This window comes from Rattus norvegicus, chromosome 4 (genome assembly GCF_036323735.1).
Source record: "Rattus norvegicus strain BN/NHsdMcwi chromosome 4, GRCr8, whole genome shotgun sequence".
Classification (NCBI taxonomy): Eukaryota; Metazoa; Chordata; class Mammalia; order Rodentia; family Muridae; genus Rattus; species Rattus norvegicus.
Window position 1 is genome coordinate 157,335,041 of NC_086022.1, and position 24,031 is coordinate 157,359,071.

The following is a 24,031-nucleotide window of genomic DNA, read 5'->3' on the forward strand; positions in this document are numbered from 1 at the left end:
CTGTATGCATCAAATCCCAAGAGGATGCAAAACAGCAGCATAATGGCACAGGGAGTACCAGAGGATTCTGAAGCCATGGGGGTTCCCTATGTGTGTAATAGTCAGGGGTGAAACCTGGTTGCCATGGGCATGCAGCACCCAGGTCTCTTCGAAGTGGATGGGACTAGCACCAGGTTGACAGACGCTTGCACCGTCAGATCAGGCTTCCTGAGGCACAGCAGTCATTCCTGCCAAGTCGTACTAGAGCATCCTAATGAGTAACCTGCTCAGACTGGCAGGCTTGCATGCAGATAGTCTGTTCTCTCTACACCCCAAAAGCATTCCTGTCTGCTGTTTCTCCCTCTTTGTATCTTTTCCTCAGAACTGTTACCTCTTGACTATTCAGTTTCTTGACTATTCATTTATCGGCTCTTATGTCGTCATCTACACTATGTGTGGATTTTACAACAAGACTGAGGGCTGTTGCTGCCTAGAAGCTGACTAGAGGGAACTATCAAAACCGAAAGTAAACAAAATCCCCCTGAATCTGTCAAAGGTCATGTGTTTCTAATAAAGTTGACATTTACTGATTTGATGTTTTGGTACTTTTTGCTTACACTTGGGCATCATAGGGTGGCTTTCTATTTACGGGTTCAATTGGACTAACGTCATGAGATGTCAACTCTTAAGATGTTCTATCACCAGAGGTTTATAGGCCACTTCCTAAGACATCAATCTGCCCATTCAACAGATGTTTTCTACAAACGGGGCCTACAATGGCTTCTGCACTTTCCCTCATATTAACTTCAGAGCTGTCACATTGCTGGGTCTGGGATACTTCTCACTGGACTGATAATGGCTACCTGAGGGGTACACTATCTATACTGTTGGGCGTGACAGCTAAACCTCTGGGCATGCCTGCGAGGGATCTGCCAGACTGGGTTAACAGAGGTGAGAAGCTCCCCCATCCTCACCCTTACAGATAAGGGCAGCACCAGCCCAGTGGGTCCTGACCAGCACTCATCTCTGCGTCCTGATAAGGAGGTGCCCTGAGCAGCGCTCCTCCCCTTCCTCGCTGTGGTGAGCTGCTGGGTTGGGTGCAGTCACAGCAATGAGGTAACAAGTCCACAGGGTGTCTCATCACCCCATTGTTTTTCCAGAACACTAAACATGCTTCTATCATGTAATTTCCAGACCTTATTACACTCTTAATTTGAGATGATTTCTGTGTATCCCTGGATGACCTTGAAATCCAGGATTAAAGGAATGCTCCACTGTGCCTGGCTTAGAATGAGGATTTTTGAAAAATACAGCTAACAAAATGTGGAAAATGTCTAGAAAAAAATGTAACATGCACACATAGCACAAAGTCCCATGTAGGCACAAGATGCTCTAAGAATTTAAATAGAAACATCGATCTTAGGAACACATTTATTTCAGTAGAGTGTTTACCAACATGGGCAACATCCCATGTTTTCAGCCAATTAAATAATTCAATAGTTCTGAATAAGCTATCAATAACTCAATGTGTAAGGCTGGCAGTGTTAATATTCAACAATGGGTGATACTGTATCATAGGTAATCCTTATATATCCATCCAACAAGCTAAGTTTGTTCACTTTCTTTTGAAATAAATATATTATGGAGACAGATGTGTCCAAAGGTAACCATTGTTAGATGTGAATCTGAGCAATAGGAGTGTTCTTCTTCAAGTTCTTCAGTGATTACCATGGCAACAACTACTCAGTATGAGCACTCATGGGGGACCATCCAACATGACTGCCTGCCTATGTGCTGAAAGGAGCCCTCACCTCACTGCAAAGACAACTGGGGAAGAAGGAAGGACCTGGGCTGATCTGTCTCCTGGACTAGCACGTGAGACAGAGTGGGCACAAACAGCAGCTGCTGACAACAACAAATCACACTCCGATTTATGTATCCCCATTCAGTGTTTTAATTTACACAAAGAAAACCCACACTGAATGCAACAGGACACAAAGAACAACTTCTTTCTTATTCCGTATCCTCGCTCCACTCTAAAGTGACGAGTTCTGTCTTCTCCAGGAGATCACTGGTTACTTGGAGAGAACCTGGGGAAAAACCAGAAGTCATTAGTGGGGAAGAGGGGGTGAAGAGCACATGACAAAGCCACCAACATTACCACATGTCACAAAACTTCAACTGTTTTCTGACCGCTCTCTGACTGGGTGTTCTTAGCTAACAGATTTAATGGTCATAATTTTTAAAACTAGAGTCACAGGTTGCATTGTAGTATTTTTCAAAGAATGCTACTGTAAGTAAATGTATTGCTTCAAAAGGAAACAATACTTTTAAAACAAAAGAAATTTTATAATAAAATTACTGCACAAGGCCCAAAACACATACTTTAATCTTTAATAACTTTAATTCTCTGATTCTTGTACTCTAGGTTAAATTTTCAATTACATGCATAATAAATTTTACTTCATATTAATAGTCAAGTTGGTCATCTTCTTCATCCTTAATTTAACATTTCTATATACTAGCCAAAATTGCTGACTGGGACATAACTGTTTAAGACAGTGGAGTATTTTTCAACATTAGGATGTTTGGACAAGCAGGTGTCCCACTACTATGTTACTATTATTCATCCTGTTGACTCTACCTGTCTCTTTTAGTTTTAAAATCTACAAGGAAAAGAAAGACCTTTAGAAGAGCTCATCTCTGTGAGAGATTTACTCATTTTCTGAGACAGGAATAGAATGTGTAAAACAGAGGCTAGAGTTACAGGAGCTCCAGAGATTCAGCCTCTGGTGTTCATACATAGCCGCCCACACACATATACATAATTAAAAACAAAATCTGAGTAAGGGAAGATGCGAAGATGCCTTTGTGCTCTCTAGAATGTCTGTTGAAGAGAACATATTCACACCATGAAGCCTGCCCCTGACATGGTTTGGTGGATGTAAGCGCACAGAGGTGGCTGGTTACCTACAGAGTGTCTTAGCAAGCTTTCTGAAAAGATCCCCCAGGCTTACACTGGTTAAGTACAGCTCCCAGTACAGGGCATGTGTCTCGTAACTATAGATGTTAAAGAATGCGCGGTGTAAAGAACACTTTAACACAGAAGAGAACAGTTCTGGCTCTGGGTCTATAATCCTGGGAAATCTTTTCCTAATAAGCTACTATGTTGATTATACAAGCACCTCAAAGGACGACTCTCAGAAGCTGCTTCTCTCCCCGACCACGGGTTGTGGGATGAAGCTAACGTTCAGAGGAGTTGCCTGACTTGCCTAGGACGTAAGAGGCGGGTTAGCATGTTAAGTGCTCCAAGTGAAGCCTGACTAATCCACGCTTGAATTCAAGACTGTATTTGACAATGAATCTTTGCAAATGTCCATAGTCGGGTATTTGTGGACCAATAACTCAGTTACAGAGACTAGTAGGAGCCATGTTACAGTGTACATGTCTGTACTCATTGGTAGCAGCAGGAGTCTGAGGACAGCCTGAGCTATAAGACACTGATGCAAAACAAAACACTAGGGAAATGCAAGGCAGAGCAACCATGAGATTTCACCCTACACCACTCAGAATGGCTAAGATCAAAAACTCAGGTGATGACACATGTTGGTGAGTGTGACGAAAGAGGAACACATGCTATGGTGTGTTTACACACAGAAGCCTAGCATGGCTATCCTCTGAAAGGTCCAACAAGCATTTGACTGAGATACAGATATTTACACCCAACCAATGGACTGAAGTTGGGGACCGCTGTGGTAGAATTAGAGAAAGGCTGAGGAGGGTGACTCCATAGGAAGACAAGCAGTCTCGCTATCCTGGACCCCTGAGATCTCTCAGACACTGAGCCACGAGCATACAAGGGCTGGTCCCAGGCCTCCTACACATATACAACAGCAGAGGACTGCCAGGTTTGGCCTCAGTGGGAGAAAATGAGCCTAACCTTCGAAGAGACGGGATGAGGAACTGTGGAAGAGGGACTAGGAGAAGGGCAAAGACTGTAAAAAAAAACAAAAAAAAAACATAAAAGTAAATGTAAAAACAAAACCAAACCAGAAAAACCAAAACCCATATGCCTTTAACTCTAGCACTCCAGTTCAAGGCCAGCCTAGTCTACATAGTCAGTTCCAGGACAGCCAGCCAGGGCTAGAGACCTATAACAAAACAGAACAAAACACACAGGACGAGGAGTAGAGCAACACTGAATAAGTAAAAATCCTGAGGCAGTGGGGAGAATCAAAGGAAGAAACACAAGGGGAAATGGGGAAGGAGAGTGGAGGAGAGAGAGAGAGAAAGACAGACAGACAGACAGAGACAGACTGACTAAGACTCTGATTCTTAAGTGATAAATAATAAAGGAAAAAACTCAAAAACCTGAGTGGGAGAGCATTAGCTTCCCAGCCAGCATTCCTACTAAAGGGGAGGGTCTTAATTTCATAAAATAGTTAAATAAGGGCTGGAGAGATGGCTCAGTGGTTAAGACCACTGACTGCTCTTCCAGAGGTCCTGAGTTCAATTCCCAGCAACCATATATTGGTTCATAATCATCTGTCATGGGGATCCGATGCCCTCTTCTGGTGTCTGAAGACAGTGACAATGTACCCACATACATGAAATAAATAAATCTTTAAAAAATTAGTTAAATAAAACTGCATTCAACATAGTTTGACACATTAAAGTCAGTATGTTTCCATGTACTGTGGGGGATTTTAACTTTGCAAAGAAAGAATGATAATGCACCAGTAAGGTCAGGCTCAACCCAAGTAGAAAATGACAGGCATCCAGGTTCACACCACTGCAGTCAATACTCCGTCTGGGTTGGAAATGCCTTACCATTCAGTAAAGAGGCAGCCTTCCTGAGTCCAGCCTTCATCTCTGCTGCTCCTCCACCACTCGGTAGTCTCATGCTATCTCTTCTCAGTCAACAGCCATCAGTCTGAGGAATTCCTTTCTCTGCTGCCACCTACCAGTTTATCTCTCTGCTGCAGCAGAAGGGTATATAGAAAACGGCCTTGCTTATTGTTCAAATTAAACAAAAGCTTTAACATTGCATATTTTCACATGTGAATCAACATTTTCATATCTTGCCTATCCCACCTCAGTAATCAGCAATAAAAAACCCAATCACAGAATATCAAATAACGTATGGTCAGTGTTCATGCTAAGCTAGGAAAATTAAAAATGGAAAGAAAGGAAGAGGAATGATTGTACTCCGTAGTCATCGTCAGAGCCATGGTCTGTTCTGCTGTTTCCTTCCTTCCGTATTCCTATGGACTATTAATAAACATATTATGGTATAAGGTGTATCTAGGTAGTCTACAATCCAGAGACTACCCAAGGAGCACACAATATAAAATACTTAACATAGTTCTAGAAACTAAGGGTTTAGGTGCTTTTACCTGCTTGAGATTTCAATGTTCTGGACTGCTTATTGCCCAATGGCTCTGATACATTAAAACACGAACACATACGCCACCTACATTTAAAATAGGGTAGCATTTGTATGCCCATAAGACTCGGTATATATAATATATATATATTTTTTTTGCATAAGAGTTAATATTCAATAAGTCTCTTAGAAAGGGCTGACCATGAATGTATTTTCCTTAAACTATTTACAAACACAGAAAAATTCAGGGGAGGGAAAAGAATGGCAAAACATGGTTCTAAGAGAGCTGAGTGGATGATGTCTTCTGCCTTTAAAAATCTAATATTCACTGCTATTCCCATTCTTTGTCACTGGAGTCCACATTTGAAATTTGACGTTACGTACTGATTCCCAAGACTGACTAGCAGTGATAATGGCTTGTTTTCCACCCTCCCGAATAATGTATGTACAGACTTGCCAACTTAAAACAAGCAAACACACACTGACAGAAGCACCAAAAGCTGGTCGACAGCAGCACTGCAATGACATAGCGTCTATGTTCTCGTTCCTTCCCCCATCTCAAGCCCCACCCTTTTGACCTCTGCATATGGGATGAGCCTGAGGAGGAGAAGCTGGTGATGCCAGGACTGCGCCTTTCCCACGGATGCTCCTAGAGGCCTGCTGTGCTTCTGGGAACTGAGGCGCAGGGATGTCTGTCTGACTGAAACCTAAAACAACAACAGTTCACCCCACCCCTCATGTTCCCCAAACCCCAAATAGCAGCCAGGTAAACATACTATATAAGGTCCACCTCGTAACTTTGAGTGCATTAAACTCTAAAGCAAGATTCCTTACAAGTCAGCAGTATTTAATGGGGCAGCAGAATGGAGGTTGTTTAAATAAACTCTGCACACCCTACGCTATGCAAACATTGTAATGGTGGCCATTCTCATCCAGAGAACAAGAGTCTCCCGACTCCTTCTCAGAACACTTCATACAGCCCTGCAGGAGTGCAGCTGGGATTCCTGGACAAGTAAATTTCAGTTCAGTTCAATAGATAATTATCTTAAGATGCTAGAGGATGTCCCTGTCTCCTGTGTCAACTGAAGCACAGAATAGGCTAATGATAATTTATTACATGCCTCTATTTAGGTGTAGAAAGTACCAAGGGCTACGGTTTCTTATTCACTAACTAGTGTTTTGCTATATGTTATAGGACATTATAAGATAGCAGATAAAAAGGTGCTGGCTAATGGCTCTGAAATCCTCTGCCCCAAATGTAAATACAAGGACTAGTGTTCAGAGTGAAGATCTTAGGAAGAACAGAAGGGAGGAGACCGTGTGTAGACAGGGACAGACAGAGGGAAGAGATAACTATGAAAGACTGTCAAATTGTACACCTATGCTTCTCCTCTACCACTAACTTTGTTTTACGACCCTGGCTAACTATTCTGGTTAACCATGCTGTGCTTCAGAAACATTCCTTTCATGCTCAGATCTATAATGTGTATGCTTTAGATCTATGGTCGGCCTTCACCTGGTCATGTTTATTTACCTGTTATGACTAGTGCATCAGGCTACAATGGTTACTTCTGTACACATTAACTCTAAGACGACCAAGTGCTTTCTATTGTGCTTCACAAGTCCCTCGCACTTCACTATGGCCAAATAAACACTACAGAGTTTTTAAAAACCATATATATAACCTAAAGCCTAATTTACCTTTACACAACTCTAGTTTTCCATACCTGTCAACTCCTAATTGATGTCTTTAAACTGTGAGCTCACTGTGTGTTCGGAACACCAAGCCCTGAAAAAGCTTAAGCCAGAGTAGCAAATGGAAGAAACAAACAAACCCACAACAAAGCAAAGCCAAAGTCACACTCGGAAAACTTAATTAGACATATATGCAGAAATGGAGAGTCTAATGGCTAAACACAATCCCCACGTCCTCAGTTCATCCCCATCGGCTCAAACTTTACCCCATAAACTGTTCACATTACTTGCTACCATCCATATTTATGCATTATTTGTAAAACCCAAGTTATGATAAACTGAGACTTGATTTTAAAGTGTTACAGAAAGAAAACTTAAAAAAATATAATGTTAGCCTTCTGATAGAAATTAAGGAGAAACCAATTACCTGCCAGCAGGCTGGGCTGGGCACGGTCCGAGCCACTGCACTGAGCACGCACTGCGCAGCTGCGTTACTGGGGGAGGGGAAGTTTAGAAGGGCACTGACCCCAAAGCTCTCAAAACGTCTCACTCATCAGCAGGAAGGGGGAAGAAGGAAAGTATTTTCTCTGAGTATTTTTTGTTTGTTTGTATTTGTATATTTTGGCTCCTGAAAAGGCTGGCAAAGAACAGTAACAGTGCAAAATATTAGAATATTTCTTGAAAAACAATTTTAAAAATGTAAACATTAAGGAAATTTTAAGAACCAAATTTTTGTTGACATAGAAAAAATATTTTCACTAGAGTTAGCAGCCACCCCAAAAGGTGTGGCAAAGTGCACTGGGATAAAGAAAGCAAAAGAAACCCCAAAACGAAAAACATTTCCAATCTAATCTGGAAGACTAGATGGCTCCAACGGCAGGCTTCTGAGATACTTGTCACTGAAACACTCCAAGGCGCCTACATTACACTAAATGAAACTTCTTTTTTAAGAAACAAAAGAAAGCAGTGAACCTGGTTATAAACCCTGCAATATATTACATCTTAAAAAATCCTAGCACAACAAAAGTAAATTTTAAATGAAAGCCAACAAACAGACAAACAAGCAGCAGCAGAGGTTACCTGTCTGAGCACCTACATGTTCTTAGGAGGGGATCGTGTCTCACCAGCCAAATAGCCCACAAACCTTCTCAAAACAGCGAACCAGGAGAGAGACATGACACAAGATTGGGTTTCACAGTGTCTCTAACACCCCCCAACCCCAAACTGGGGGTTCAGTGACTGAGGAGCTTCTGTGCTTCCACTCTTCTTCTTGAGTGAGACGACTGATGGTCAGTGGCCTCTCCAATGCCTGCAGGGCTTTGTCTTAGTCTGAGAAAGTGCCCGATGAAATCAAGTCTCTGGTTGGATTTTTTTCTAACGTCCCAAGGTAATTTCTTATTGATAGCATAGAGAAAGATTTCAAAGTTCATTGGAGAAAAGTCAGCAGAAATGAACAAAGTATCAAAAAATTTAGTAAGTTTAAGTGGCATAGTTCATAATACATGGATCCGAGTCCAATTCTCATCATAAGTAACAAAAACAAAATCAGAATCATTAAAATACAGTTAAGAATTACAATTTTAACAGTGTACAAAAAATTTACAGTAATTCAGATTTTTGGCACGATTACACAAATTTGACACATTTTCTCACAGTAGTGATGACTATACAAAATTTATGAAAATAAGTCAACTCTCACTTGTTTCCTTTGAGGTCTTCCAGAGCGATCTGTTCTTACTGTTTACCTTAATTTGATGAGCACCCTTCCTGCTTTCAGTGTGACATGTGAGTGTGATACCCAGAGGGTGGCTGGTGAAGAGCTGCACTTCTCCACAGCGGCTGCATAACCAGGCGTCAAACTGCTGGGGAAACTTCTTATAGTGTTTGCTTTAGAAAAATGGCTAACTATAATTTCCCTGTTTCTTTATTTATCCCACCATAAGAAGTGAATTTTAACAAGTGAAGATGCTCTATTTGTTTTCAAATGCATGAACTTACATACATGTCTATCATAGTGTATGCGGCAACCAGATGGTCTTAGGATCTGATTACACAGTTGCTCATTTATGTCTATACCAAATAGTATGCACCCTCCAAAATATGATCATTCAGCAAAGTACCAAGTACTTTTATTCTGTTAACGAATCAGAGGTACGTCTGTATGACTCCCAATCATGCTGTGCAAATCAGAACCTGCAGATGCAATCAGAGTGCCCTAAAGACAGATTAGGAACTCCTTGTGTGTCTTTTTTCTGAGGTGAAATGAGAGTGCACAGATTAGGTACTATTCTATTTGTCAATAAAACCTTTCACTCCGTTTCAATATTATTTAATTCTATGGGGAAAACCAAGTTTTATTACATTCCTTTTTAAAATGAGAGAACTACACAGTTAACCATGATCAAACCTCTGTTGAGCTGGATGATACTGATGTCTTATTATCGCCTTCAAGTCTCTAAGTAGTGTCCGAGAAATTATGTTAAGGTCCATCTGAAGAAAAACAGCACTGGAGAAGCAAGAAAAGCTTGGGGAATTATGTTGACCCCTGAAGCATCTCCACTTCTTAACACATCTTCCAGACTCACGACTAGATTTTACTCCTCGTGTTAAAGGCTCATATTATATGCAGTTTGGGGTTTTCATCAATTCAAAAAAGGAACAGAGTGGTCAGTACCGAAGGCTTAGGAGTAGGGCTATGAGACTCAATATTTAAATAACCCCCCCCCAAAACAACCAGCCCACCTCCCTCCAGATCTTAAGCATAAAAAACAAAATGCACAGCCATGACATTAAATAAAAGCATGTAGCCTTGAATAAATCATACACCAAACAGTCTACAAAAACAAACAACATTCATACACACAGAAAAGCCTAAGAAACATCTACTTTCCTATTGTCTTTCGGGGAGTATCTTATACTATCGAGGTCTAAGGCAATTCATCTGTTTTGTTTTAAGTAAAAAACTGTTTCCCATCATGCCATTCTCTAGAATCTATTCTGTTTGGTGTAAACAAAGAATAAAACATGTACACTTGCATGCAACATATATACTTCTTTCTAAAATGTGAAAACTGCAAACATAAAAAGTTAGCATTAAGAAATCCTTTCAGCTTTATACCTAATATCTTGACTTGCCTTCCAGAAATGTCTTTTATATCCTTAAATGTTTAACTCATCCAAACAGAAAAAAGGGAAGGCAGGGAGACTTTTAAATGTATGTTTTGAGTGGTGTCTTGTTAACCAGAAAAGTAGCATTGTTTACTTTGGCCATTGTTAAAGATGCAGTCATAGAGCAAGGGTGTTACCAGCATGTGTTAACAATGTAACAGTAACAGAGCATGTATCCTTTGAGAAAGACTAAATCACTAGCAAATACAAGTCAATGCACAAACTTCAACTAGTGTAACCATCTACACTGAGTAAATGCTACTTTGTATACCAAACATTGCAATACTGTTCATTTCCCTTTCATCATGCAAACATGCCAATTTTGTTATTAAAAATCTTTATTGGGTTATAGTCACATTACCCTCCCACCCAAATTAAGGGGAAAAAAAAACAAAGACAAACATGAATATAAATTCCAGTCAGAGCCCCTTAGAGTTCATAAACTATGTGCTAAATGCTAGCTGAGAGAAACGGGCAGAATTTTCAGATTATTATTTAAAACATTTCTGGATTTTAAGTGGATGTTTTTCTCTATACAAATCTTGAAACTGAAGTCATGCTACCAAGTTCTTGAATCGAAACCACTCTACATAAAGACAAAAGCAAGAAACCATGAGGAGAGGGAAAAAAACTTCTCATGTTCCTCATGGCCTTAAGCAGGCTTTTAGTAACTGAAAAGGTTAACATGAGAGCCTGCCATTTCTCTGTGTGTCACTTCGTATTCCTCTCTGTGAGATCTGTAAATGAATCAGTTAAGTATTACACTAAGGGGTCTCATCTATTTTCCCTTCATCTAATCAATCTTACTTTACCTTTATCTCAACCTTCTGAACATTCTCCATGAACAGCATTGCAAGTTGGTTAAGGGGAAGGGGATGGGGTGCAGGGAGACAGTTTTACAAGGGTTTTGTTGTTTAACTATTTACCAGTGGAGTCACTCCACCAGGAGTTTGATTTCATTGGCTAGCAGCTGGTTCATGTTGAACAGCCCCCCTGGGAGCTTGGTGAGCAGCTCTCGCTCGGTGGTGCTTTCAGGGTCGCTATCAACAGAGCTGGAACTGGCGCTCATGTTGTCGACAGCAGCGCTGGCAGGGGGACCGAGCTCCGGCTCACTGGTCTCACTGGCAGTGGACACCACAGAGAGCAGGGACATGCGCCGGGTGAGCCGCCCAGCGGGCAGAAGGGAGGCAGCATAGTCTGCTATGATACCAGCTACATCTAGATTACAAGCCTTATCAAAGGCGATGAAACCTACATTTGCATTGGCCTCGCAGACACAGAAGGAGCCGTCATCTTTCATCAACAGGTCAATGCCACACACATCCATCCCCAGGATATTAGACACCTGGATAGCTAGCTGCTTCCCTTGTTCACTCAATGAGCACATCATCCCCACACCACCTGAAAACGAGAGAAGAGGCAGAGTTACTAATGCAGTTCTATGTGAAACTGGTTTTTGTTCTGTCCGATCAAGGCTCGATGATAAAGTGCCTCCCACTCATGGTCCTCTGCTTCAGCCTCCTGAGTGCTGAACTATGGGCATACACTATCACCCCTGGCTTAAAATATGTTCATCTTCCAGAACACAGATTAAAGAAAAGGAAGTTGTGGGGCTGGGGATTTAGCTCAGTGGTAGAGCGCTTACCTAGGAAGCGCAAGGCCCTGGGTTCGGTCCCCAGCTCCGAAAAAAAAAAAAAAAAAAAAAAAAAAGAAAAGGAAGTTGTAGGAAAACATTAAACTTCCCTTAAGGTCTAAACCATAAAAACATTCTTCAGTATCACAAGGGAAGGGTTCCAGAATCTATCACTGCCAGAGATACCAGACTTAAAGAAAGAAGGTCACAAGCCCTTAACAGAATCTGTAGTACTTAGGTCCTGCCATATGCTTTAAATCGGATCTTTAAGAGTGTAATACCTGATACAATGGAAACACCAAAGAGTTGTTAAAATGTTACTGCTTAGGAACAGTGACAGTATGTTCAGTGTAGGAACGACCATTGTAGGCTCATCTTTCCAGTTCATCAACTCAATCCAAATATTCTAACTATGCCAGGGAAAGGATGAGGGTCCCCAGGAGGTTAAAGTAGAGCATGACTGAATCTTTCTTCACTCCTACTGATTTTGCATACTGTTTGCTTTCAGGAACCTTTAGGATGCAACATACAAAGAGCTCTATTCACCTCACTTAAATCACTTGAACCCACAGATATAGAAGGTTATGTTAAAAAATGTTTGCATGGGGTTGGGGGTTTGGCTCAGTGATAGAGCGCTTGCCTAGCAAGCAAAAGGCCCTGGGTTCGATCCCCAGCTCCAAAAAAAAAAAAAAGAACAGAAAAAAATGTTTGCATAAAAAGTTAGACCATCTGGCTTTATATAACAAGTGAATCAGGTCTAGAGTATAATCCCAGTGGATCTGGGATGTGAGGCCACCCTGGTCTAGAGTGTGTTACACAGGCCAGCAAAGGCTTTATAGTATAAATGTCTCAAAAATAATTTGTTAATAAACACATAAACAGAGACAAAGGGGGCTGAAGAGAGGTCAGCAGTTATTAGCACAGAAGAAATGAAGGACAGTGCAGTTTGTGAGAGTTTGTGACAGTGGAGTGTGGTGAAGGGACAGTCACGAGACTGAGACAGGAGAGAGCTAATATCAGCCTAGGCTACAGAGAATTCAAGGTTGGCTTCTCAAAACAGAATAAAAAACAAAACAAAACAAAATAAACAAAAAAAACAGAAAAGAAATATAATAAAATATAATAAAATCAAATATAGGGAATATTTTTAAAGTCCAGAACAAAACAGCACCCCCCCCCCCAAAAAAACCCTTAAAATCATAAAACAAAAGTAGAAAATCTGGGAAACTGTATCAGAAGTACATAAGCAATAGAATGAGGAGGGGGACACTGAGAGATGGCTCAGAGATTGGCGGCACTAATTGCTCTTAAAAAAGACTGGGATTCAATTCCCAGCAACCACATGGTAAGCTTACCACTTGTGACTGCCATTTCCAGGGGACTCTGTAAGCACAACAGGCAGAACAGGGTGGGTGTGTGTGTGTGTGTGTGTGTGTGTGTGTGTGTGTGTGTGTGCGCGCGCGTGTGTGCGTGCGTGTGTGTGTGTGTATATAAAAACATACAGAATTTCTGGCAGTTATAGATTAAATGGCTTACAAGTGGGGAGGGACGGTGACCACATGTGGGATGGCCCATTGGATGTGGCAAGGCCTGTTGTTGCTTTTAAAGTGACAAAGAGACCAAAGGAAGAAAGGCAAGGAAAGCAAGAGCAGCTGGGTAGAAGGAATATGCTAAACATATAATGTATAGGACAGAAACTTGAACAAAAATGAAAAATTTAAGTTATCACAAAATATAGAGTAAATTTTTACTAACAACGAGGGGAGAGCTAGACCTCCCAAGTGTAGATCACTTAGGTACCAACAGAAGGTGCTGTGTTATCTTTACCTAGGGAACAGTTGCTTTGCATCCTTCCATCTGTCGAACAGCGTAGCATGGTGCCAACTACACGGCCTCCCACAACAATGACTCTCACATCCCTTCCATGAGACTCTTTGATATATTTCTGGAACAAATATGGAGCTTCGTGCCGAATAAGATGGCTTAGATCAGCTAAATGGTGTTTATCTCGTGCCAAGAAAACAGCTTTGCCTAGGAGTTAAAAATAAAAATATACAATACACGCAAGTCATGAAACTGGATAGTTGATAAAATACATTCTTGGGTGCCTATATACTCCTTCAGAACCAATTACTCTTTGACTTAAGTGACTTAGTTATGATTACTGAGATAATGTGCAGAACAGAGTCAAACTTAATGATCTATTATTTCCCCCAATCATAAACTATTCGCCTTGTTTATAAGGTTGAGGACCTGTGCTGTATTCTTCCAAAGGTTGGCCAGTTTAGCTCATTCTTTAGCAAAGCCCTTTCCCCTGAATTAAATACACATAACTATTACATATTAGCAATCTATTATAGCACAGTAACATAAGCAGCCTGCCACGCTGCTTTTTATGTTTATCCTTCTGTCAGTAGAAGTAGCATGTGTCTTTAAGGTCTTCCCTGGGGGAACTGGCTCTGCCTTCCTTTTTGCTGACTTCTAACACTAAGTCACAGACAGTATGCAGCTCTTGTTTATTGAGCCTTCACCATAGAGGTCCCAGGTTCTTAGCTATCATAAGTCAAACAAACTTAATGGCTTTAGCTGAATTTTGAACTACACGTCCCACATGTCCTACACATCATATTCTTGCATGTATTACATACATTTTCTGCTTAAAAGTCAACCTACCACAGCAACAGGAATCAAAAGTGGCTCGGGGATGGCTGCAAATATAACAGCTAGAAACAGACTGCTGTCCTAGAACAGAGCCTAGCTTTGGAAATTACTGAGTAGAACGGAGCAACAAATACAAACAGCAACAGACTAATAAGGCTGCATATGGGAACAATGTCCAACAGTTGGGGTAGGTAGAAAAGCAGTGTGGGCTATGTATAAAGAGCTGACACGTCTGGCACAAACATCTTAAGGTAACAAACCTTAGCGGCCAACCTACAGTGGCAGTCTATCACAGTGCAAGTTTCTGAAAAACCATTTTCTTCAAAAAGAATGCTATATAATATACCTATAAATATTGGAGGAATATTTATACAACAGTGACCCAGAGAAAAGACCCTGTAAAACATTCTTGAAAGAATGAGTCAAGAAAAATGTAATTGCTAATAAAGTAGCACTATGAGGCAGAGAATAAAAACCTATGAAAATATTACTCCAAATAAGGATGTTTGGGACAAGCATTTATCAAAGTAATGGAAAAATGACTAATACAGAACGCTGGTACCCAAACTTTACACAATGCTGAGACTGCTTTGATGATGGATGTGGTCAAGAACCCTCTGGACTGCTTCTGTAGAAGAGTCTGGAAACATAGGAAAGATGTGTACTCTTCACACCACCTCTAGAGATGCTGCAGCACAACATGCTCCTAAGGTTTCAGGTGGCAGTGAAGACTTCTGGGAACTGGAGTAAAGGCCACAGATGTAACATTTGGCAAAGAACTCTTTGTCCATGTGCTGATACCTCATGTGATTTCACATTTAAAGATCACTGAGTAGTTATGATGCAGAACATTTAGACAAAGCCAGCATTTAGGATGCAGTATCTAATTAATTTACTAAAATGTTTTATCAATCCTGCCTTAGACATTCAAGTGTTCCAGGAAGACAGCCTGAGGGGCAGGGATGATGGACAACTGCAACTGCTGCTGAGAGCACTAACTTGGGACCTGTTTACTCATGCTAACACCTCTACCAAAACCTCTAAAAGCAGCATCTCACCAAATCTAAGTTTTGGACATTTCCTTTAAGTTTGTGGTCTTATATACTTGTTGGTTGGTCTTCAATTATTCTTCAGAAGTCCTGATCCAAAATCCCCCTTGTTAATTTGCAAAAGCAATTTCACAACTAAATAGCATACCCACAAATCTTACCCACCTCTATGACCCCGTGTATTCTTCACCACCATTGGGAACTCCAGGACTTCCGCTTCATCAATCATTTTAGAAAAGTTTTCATGGCCACCTGGTTTGAGGAAAAATTAATTGGCAATTGGCTAATGGTGAAAGTATGTTGGGACCAATTTTAAGCACAGCACAAGGGAGGCAGATGGTTAAGGGACTGAGAGCTAATTTTTCTAGTTTTCTTGAAGAAATTATGAATAACTATCTGTTGAAAACAGCATCTTCAGAGGACAGAGAGATGGCGCAGTAAAAGCACTGACTACTCCTCCAGAAGACCTAATTAATTCCCAGTGCCCACATGGCAGTTCAACTGCTCAAAACTGCAGTTCCAGAGGTTCTAACGTCCCTAATCTCCACTGGCAGCACTCGCCTGCTGCAGACATACATGCAAACAAACACCCACACAAAATAATGGACTCTTGAGAACTGCAGTGTGAGTATAATAGATATACAGACATAAATACAAATACCTCTATCTTAAGTGTTTTCCTCTAATGGTTGCATATTTTTAGATCTGATACTAAGATTTTAATCACTTCTGAAATTATTTTTCTGCAGGATGAGAAACAGGGATTTAGTTTCCTCTCCTTGTGGCTATCAGTGTCCCGTCCCCAGCACATTTTCTTGGACACTTTCTTTGAGAATCAGATGGCTACAGCTAAATGAGTTTTCTGAGATGTCTACGACCTACACATCTGCTCCAGCGCTTCATGGGGCTCTGCTCTGTGTGTAGCACTATGGATTTAACCCAGTTTCACATATGCTGAGCAGACATTCTTACAAGGCTGTATCTGCAACCCTCTATTTTTTACTGTAGACAAAGTTTCACTAAGTTACCAATGCTGGCCTTGAACTCACAGACCAAGCTGTGCTTAACATGTGATTTCCCTGCCTCTATCTACCTCTTGAGTAGCTGGGATTACTGGCCTGTACCACTAGGCCCAGCACGGTTTTATTTTGTTTTGTTTTTTAAATTTGACACCCCACTCCTCAAACATACAATTTCCTTCTATCTCTGTTATGAGTCAGAGGTGTTCCTACAGTGAGCATTCACTAGTAAATCCTGCTTGTGTTTTCATTGCTCTGGGGAAAAAAAATAGAGCAGCAGGATGAAAACAAAAATAATGTGTAGCTATAAAAAGAATCAGCAGGGTAGTAGACAAAAATAAGCAAAGAAGGCTTGTGACATCAGGACAATATGAACAATATCACAATTTTACAGAAATAAACAGTTTAATTCCTCATCATTAAAGGTACAATTAACTGTCTAGTGAAACGTTTTCTCCTTCCCAAACTAAGAAGCCAGGAGCATTAGGAAATCAGCCTTTAAGTGGTCCACACTAATTCTGTACTTTTGTGTAAATACTAAAAGCAGTAACTTAACACATGCGTGTGAGGTTCCATTATTTTACTATAAATGAATTCGTTTTAAAACCTCATTAAATCTTTTTTTTTTTTTAAGATTTATTTATTATATTTGAGTACACTGTCGCTGTCTTCAGACACACCAGAAGAGGGCATCAGATCTTGTTAGAGATGGCTGTGAGCCACCATGTGGTTGCTGGGAATTGAACTCAGGACCTCTGGAAGAGCAGTCAGTGCTCTTAGCCACTGAGCCATCTCTCCAGCCCCCAACCTCATTAAATCTTAAAGCATTCTACTGAGCATTATTTGAAGAAATGATTTTGTAGAAATAAGTGTATTTAATCTTATCACTCAGGAGGTTGAGGCAGGCAAATCTGGGTTCAAGGCCAGCCTGGTTTACAGATGGTGGCCAGGGCTACACAGAAGAACCCTGTCTTAAGAAGGAAAAGAAAAGGATCCTTCTGTAGAAAGCTGGATGGCCTGGCACAACCTGAGCACCAGAAGCAGAGGCTGGCAGACTTGAACCAAGTGTGGTTACAGATCAGGTTCAGGCCATTGGCACTGTCACTCAAAATGTGCCTCTTGTGATGTTTGCTATGGGCAGATGATCAAGTACAAAAACCATTAGAAGCTTTTTCAAGTTCATTATGGCTGTGATATTTGTATTTCACTTTAGTGTTAATACACATCAAATTGACTGTCACAGAGTTTAAGTGCTGCTTTAAAGAATACCACACATCTTGGGGCTGGGGATTTAGCTCAGTGGTAGAGCGCTTACCTAGGAAGCGCAAGGCCCTGGGTTCGGTCCCCAGCTCCGAAAAAAAAGAACCAAAAAAAAAAAAAAAAAAAAAAAGAATACCACACATCTTTAATAAGGTCATTCTCTTAAATAGTATAAAAATATTAAGCTATGAAAAAACCAAGGCCTGTGGGCTACTTCTGACCTACTGCCTTATTGTACAATAAAGTTTTATTTGAACACAGAAATACTCATTTGTTTAAGCACGGTAGCTAGCAGCTAGAGTATCCCTGAAGATCTTACTAACTGGACTAACACAACATTGTGGTAATAAACCTTTTAAACCCCATGTCACAAAGCTAACCTTTTTTTTTGGTTTGTTTTTTCCCGGAGCTGAGGACACCGAACCCAGGGCCTTGCGCTCGCTAGACAAGCGCTCTACCACTGAGCTAAATCCCCAAACCCACAAAGCTAACCTTAACATGTGATTCACAAAGCAGGAGAGATGGTTCATTGGTAAAGAACACAGGTTTAATTCCCAGGTCCTACATAATAGGTCAAATTGTCTATACTCAGTTCTGGGAAACCCGATGACCTCTTCTGGCTTCTGAGGGCACTGTATACATGCAGTGCAAATGCATCCATGAAGGCATTCGCACATATGAATCTCAGAAAAATAAACACAATGACTTCTTGCCTAGGATGTTTCTGTGCCTTGCTATATGATGTAGGTTGGTCTAGAACTCAAATCTTCCTGCCTTCCCTCTTCACCACAACCATCTTGAAAGTAACTTCTATAAGATAAGGTCTTTCTGGTCAATCATTTGTACTGTTAGTTAAATGTAGGATACCAAGTACCTTCCTATGAATTTCTGTGTACATGTGTGATGCATACACGAGTCCATGTGTACATCACAGAAGGATGCCAGGTGTCTATCACTACAAGGTGCCTAATTCCGAGACAGTGTCTCTCACTGGACCTGGAGCTATGCTGGTAGCCAGTGACCTGTCCACGGAGCTGTGGCTACAGGATATGTTAACATATCCATCCTTTACAGGGGTGCAGGATATCTGAACTCAGGTTCTCACAATGGTAAAGAAAGCACTCTTACCTGCAGAGCCATCTCTCTAGGCCCCCAAAGAGACATCCTTGTCTGTGAACTCACCGTAAGAAAAAGTATCTGGTAGAGGCACACCGTGCCCAGCCAGCTCTTGAAACGTCCAGAATTTATTAACACAGTTCAGGATGGCTTGAGGCCGGTTCATCAGCCGGCACCCCATTTTCTCTAGGTGGCGCAAAACAGTGATATCACTGTCGCTCTGCACCCATGGGGTTGGAACTCTCACTACCACCACCTGTGGGTAGGCAGAGATCAGCTCTCCATTGATCCGCAGACCTGAAACAGAAGGAAGGAGAATTAACAAAAAAGGATATGGCGGCTCAATCCCAGACTAGTGGGCTCAAGGTCTATGCAAGCTCTTTTCTATTTAAAAAGTAACAATAGATTCAATGTGATCCCAACCCAATTCTCCACTTCACTCACAGAAATAGAAAAAATTAACCTCAAGATCTTATAGAACCACAAAAATCCCACAAAAACAAAAACAAAAACTCCCAATGCAGGGGTGATTACCATTCTAGATTTTAAGATATATTATAGAGCTATAGTGAGAGTATGGTACTAGCAAAAAAATCAAAAACAAAAAGATATGCAGACAGTGGAGCAAAACCAAAGACTCAAAAACGAGTACACATAAACTCAGCCGTTTAATATTCGACAATGATGCCAAAAGCATTTGCTGGGGAAAATAAAGCATCTTCAATAAATGGTGCTGAGAAAACTGAATGTCCACATATAGAAGAATGAAATTAGTCCCCTATCTATCACCTCACATAAAGACTTTAAATGGATCAAAGACCTAGGCCTGAAACCTGAAACCCTGAAATCCTGCTAGAAGAAAACAGACAGTATCCTGCAGGACGTGGGTGTTTAGGAAAGGACTGTCTAAAGAGTGTCCACTTGCCCCAGCAGGACTTCATAAAATGTGTGCACAACGAAAGCAATCAACTTTTGAAAAAAGGAAAAGAAAAAAAAAAAAAAGAATCTGTGAAGAAGCCCAAAGAATCTTTGAGCTATTCATTTCTGACAAAGAATTAACTAGATATACAAACAGAACAACAATGGGGAAAACACAAACAAAACCAAGCAACCCATCTGAAAAATGGGCCTGGGCACACTGAACCTGGCCACAGAGCACACGCCTTCAATCACAGCACTCAGAGGCAGAGAAGCTCTCATGGAAGCCAGTCTGATCTACATAGGAAGTTCCAGGACAGTCAGGGCTACAGAGAGACCCTGTCTCAAAACATCAACAGCAGGAGTTGGGGATTTAGCTCAGTGGTAGAGCGCTTGCCTAGCAGGCACAAGGCCCTGTTCAAGGCCCTGGGTTCGGTCCCCAGCTCCAAAAAAAAAAATCAACAGCAAAAATAAATAAATAAATAAAGGTTTACTGTCCCTACCACTGTGTGATCATTTTTTATCCCCGTCAGAATGGCAAAGAACAAATGCCTGAGGGGTGAGGGGACTCTTAATGGTCCAAGCACTCCTGCAGTACGGAGAGTACTCAGAAGCTAAGCATAAACCTGCCATATGACCCACTCCACTCTGTGGATCCCGGCTCGGCTACGTCCCCTGGCTCTATTCTCAGTCAGAAAACAGAAAGAGCCCGAATGTCCTTCAGCCAACGGATGGATAATGAAATGTGGTGCACACACACTGTGGAATGCTGTCGTGCTACATCTTCAGATGTGACTACACTTCCTAGATTAACTATGAAAGCCAGGAAAAGTAAAAAGGAACCTCTGCCGAGGTGGAGGGTCAGGGAGGGGAGCAATAAAGTAGAGAATAGCAGAGTGGAGGTGACTGGATGAGGGATATGGAAAGAGCATGGTGGGGACTCATAGTCAGGAAAGCATAGAGGGGGAGGAGGAAGCAGGAGAGAGGAAGGTAAAATAACAGTAAAGATGTCTGAAGGCCATCAGGACTCACACTATTAATTATCTACTTAAGAAAAACCTATCGACCCAAGTGGTAGCTGAGCTGATCACCTTCGAGTTCACCTCCACATTGGCACCACCAGGGCATTTCTCCAGCACCAGTCTGGCTAGCCCAGCCAATGCCACCACAAGCAGGAGGTAGGGTCAGCTCAGCTCACCCACACCCACACTCCAGAGCCAACTTCCCTGTGCTGCCCAGCCAAGTATGGGATCCACTCTCCCAAATGCTAGTGCTGGCGAGGGGTTGAGCTAGCTTTCCTCCTTCCACTCTTGGGGCTGGCTCACCCATGCCTCTGCCATTAGGGCCTACCCTGCTGTGCTGCCCAGGTGAGGTGCAGGGTCTGCAGCTCAGCTCTCCTGCTTTCATGACCTCAGGGTCAGCTCTCTGACGACCACAGGTAGCAAAGGGAGGGAAGAAGCTATCTCACCTATGCCACCTCACAGCAGAGTGGCAGGGGTCAGCTCTCCCACAAGTCTGCCTCTCAGGGTCTGCTCACCAATGTCCTCTGCTACTAGGCCAGATCCACTCACTATGCTACCTGGGCAAGGAGCTGATGTCCTGGAGAGGTGTGCTCAGCTCTCCTGAATGTCAGTAAGGGGTGGGGCCAGGGAGGAATAAAATACCAAAGTTTGTATCACAAAATCAAAAGCACTGTGTTAATAATACTGGATTGGGATACATTCTTCTCTAAAAAGCAAAATTTCTTCCCTGACTTATTAACTAAATTGTGGTGTTTGTGCCACAAGTGTAGGCATGGTTGTGGTATACAGACATCATGCAGGCAAAACACCCATATACATAGAAATAAAAATATTTATTTTTATCAGTGGACTATAACACTTACTGCTCTTGTAGAGGACCAGGGTTCAATCCCCACACCCATATGGGGCTTACAAGAAGGCTTCTAACACCCTCTTCTGACCTCTTTTTGCCCCAGGCATGCACGTGGTAAACAACACATGTGTGCGAGTGTACGCATATGTATAAGTACATACATACATGCAGGCACTCATACATTTTTTTTTTACAAATTATTCAGACATGTCAAAATTACTATTCTGCATAACTGAACTCATATTTACTCACTATAAAAATGGAGGTATTTTTCCAAGAGCAGGGCTGAAGAGATGGCTCAGCAGTTACATGTGTTTAATCCCCCAGCCCCCCAACACTCATATGGAGTTCTGTCTGCAACTCCAGTTCCTAGGGATGGACACCTTCTTGCCTTTCCAGGAACCAGGCATGAAACTGGTACATATATGCAGGCAAAACAGGCATGCACAAATAAAAAAATTAGAAACCCAGGCATTGTGTGGCATACCGATAATCCCGGCAGTTGGGAGGCAGGAGTAGGGGGATCTGGAGCTAGCATGGTCTACATGGTCTACAAAGTGAGAGCCAGGGCAGCCAGAGCTACAGAGAGTATACAATGTATACACAGCCATACTGAAAATAAAGGGCCAGCTATGCTGGAATAGCCCTGTAAACCTAGCATTCAGGGGGTAGAGGGAAGGAGGGTCAAAGGTTCAAGGCTAGCTTCAGCTGCATAATGAGTTTCAAACAACCCTAGTCGCACCAGACCCAGCCTCAAAAACAAAACAGAGCAGTTTCATGGAATCTTATCTCCTGAGTGGCCGCACTGCCTCCTACAGAACTTGGCAGCATAGTAGCTCCCCGGGAAATGAGAGTAATAGAGATCTTACTTGCACTGAGTGCCCTGCTCTCTGTACAGGAACTTATTTCTGTGCCACCTACGGTTCCCAGGTAGGAAAGCTAAGGCTCTGCTTCTGAGAGCTACAGGGAAACCTAAACATCACAGTTACCTGGAGCAAGTCATCCGGGAACAGAGCAGCAGCCTTGACCATGTGGCTAAGCTGCAGCGAGCAGCTGGGGAATGGAGACACCCCAAACCAGAAAGGAAGTCAAAATACACAGAATCTAAGCAAAACATACTCAGCAAAGAACTTGAACATGCATCTCTCCCTGGAAAAGATACTCAGCTTTCTCTGTATCCACCTACAGAGTGACTACTTGCTGATCTTACTAACTGAAATGACACTCAACACCAATCATCAGTAGGGGGATGTAAATCAAAGCCATGAAACGCCATTTCATATGCTATAGAATGGCCACTGTGGGTCGAGTGAGCTGGCCTGGGCATGTAATCAGTGGTATGCATTTTTATAGCACACAAAGCCCTAAGTTCATTTTCAGAACCACAAAAAAAAAAAAGGAAACAGACAAGTGACAAGTTGACACAGATATACAATACTGCATTGTTGATGATATGAATCCAAGTAGATAAAATGTAGAATAAAACAGTAAAAAAATAGTAAATTAGAATTTGGCTTTTGGAAGGGAAATTTGATAGGTATATCAGAGATGGAACTCTGCTGAAATCATGCAGCTTGGCCAGGCTGTCACTCACACTGATCACAGCACTCTCTGAGAGCCAAAGTCAAAGCCAGCCTGCATCACAGTGAGTACCAGACCAGCCTGGTTTACACTGAGATCCTTCACACCCACCCCCACCCCCACCCCCAAAAAAGATGCTGAATGGAACAAACCAGACACAAAGGTACAGAAACTATCAGTTTTAACTGCCAACCTGACACAACCTAGAATAACCTGGGAAGAGAGTCTTAATGAGGGGCTGACTGAGAGAACTGTCTTAACTACCTTAAGCAGTATGGGAAGACTCAGCTCACTGAGGGCAACACCATTCCCTAAGCACAGTTCCTGAGCACAGACATCAAGCTGAGCACAAGCAAATGAACAGCCATGCACTCACTCTACTGGTGACGAGCAACCGATATGCAATGCTGGACTCAACAGGAGGCTGAAATAAACCCATTTCTCACCTAAGTTGTATGTTGAGTTTGGCTGGGGTGTTTTATCACACCAACGGAAAAGTAAAAAATAATTTGGAGAAAACAAACAAGCATCAGAAACAGGATCAGATGTCAGAGTGTCAGATTTAAAAACACTATTAAGTTGGACACAGTGGCTCTCGCCCAGCACAAGAGAGGCCAAGACAGAGAATCACCTCAACTTTTAGGCCAATCTGAGTTTCACAGGAGCTCCAAGTCAGCCTAGGCTAGAGTGC

General features: G+C 41.9%; 1 protein-coding gene across 19 annotated transcripts in view; it reads right to left on the reverse strand.

The window, feature by feature from the left end:
• Nucleotides 1-1,909: 1,909 nt before the first annotated feature.
• Nucleotides 1,910-24,031, reverse strand: part of Rimklb (ribosomal modification protein rimK-like family member B) — a 60,021-nt gene continuing 37,899 nt past the window's right edge. For 8 of the 19 annotated variants that reach the window (XM_063286340.1, XM_063286336.1, XM_063286338.1 and 5 more), the window contains exons 3-8: nt 19,033-19,263; nt 15,737-15,823; nt 13,689-13,892; nt 7,488-11,629; nt 4,810-4,958; nt 1,910-2,069 (exon numbers count right to left, since the gene is read on the reverse strand). In XM_063286340.1, the coding sequence (XP_063142410.1) occupies nt 11,163-11,629; nt 13,689-13,892; nt 15,737-15,823; nt 19,033-19,263 (989 nt within the window). In that variant the 3' untranslated portion in view covers nt 1,910-2,069; nt 4,810-4,958; nt 7,488-11,162. Of the gene's footprint in view, nt 2,070-4,809; nt 4,959-5,375; nt 11,630-13,688; nt 13,893-15,736; nt 15,824-19,032; nt 19,264-24,031 lie in introns of those variants that run through there. The other 11 variants (XM_063286349.1, XM_063286347.1, XM_063286346.1 and 8 more) reach the window with 5 other exon arrangements.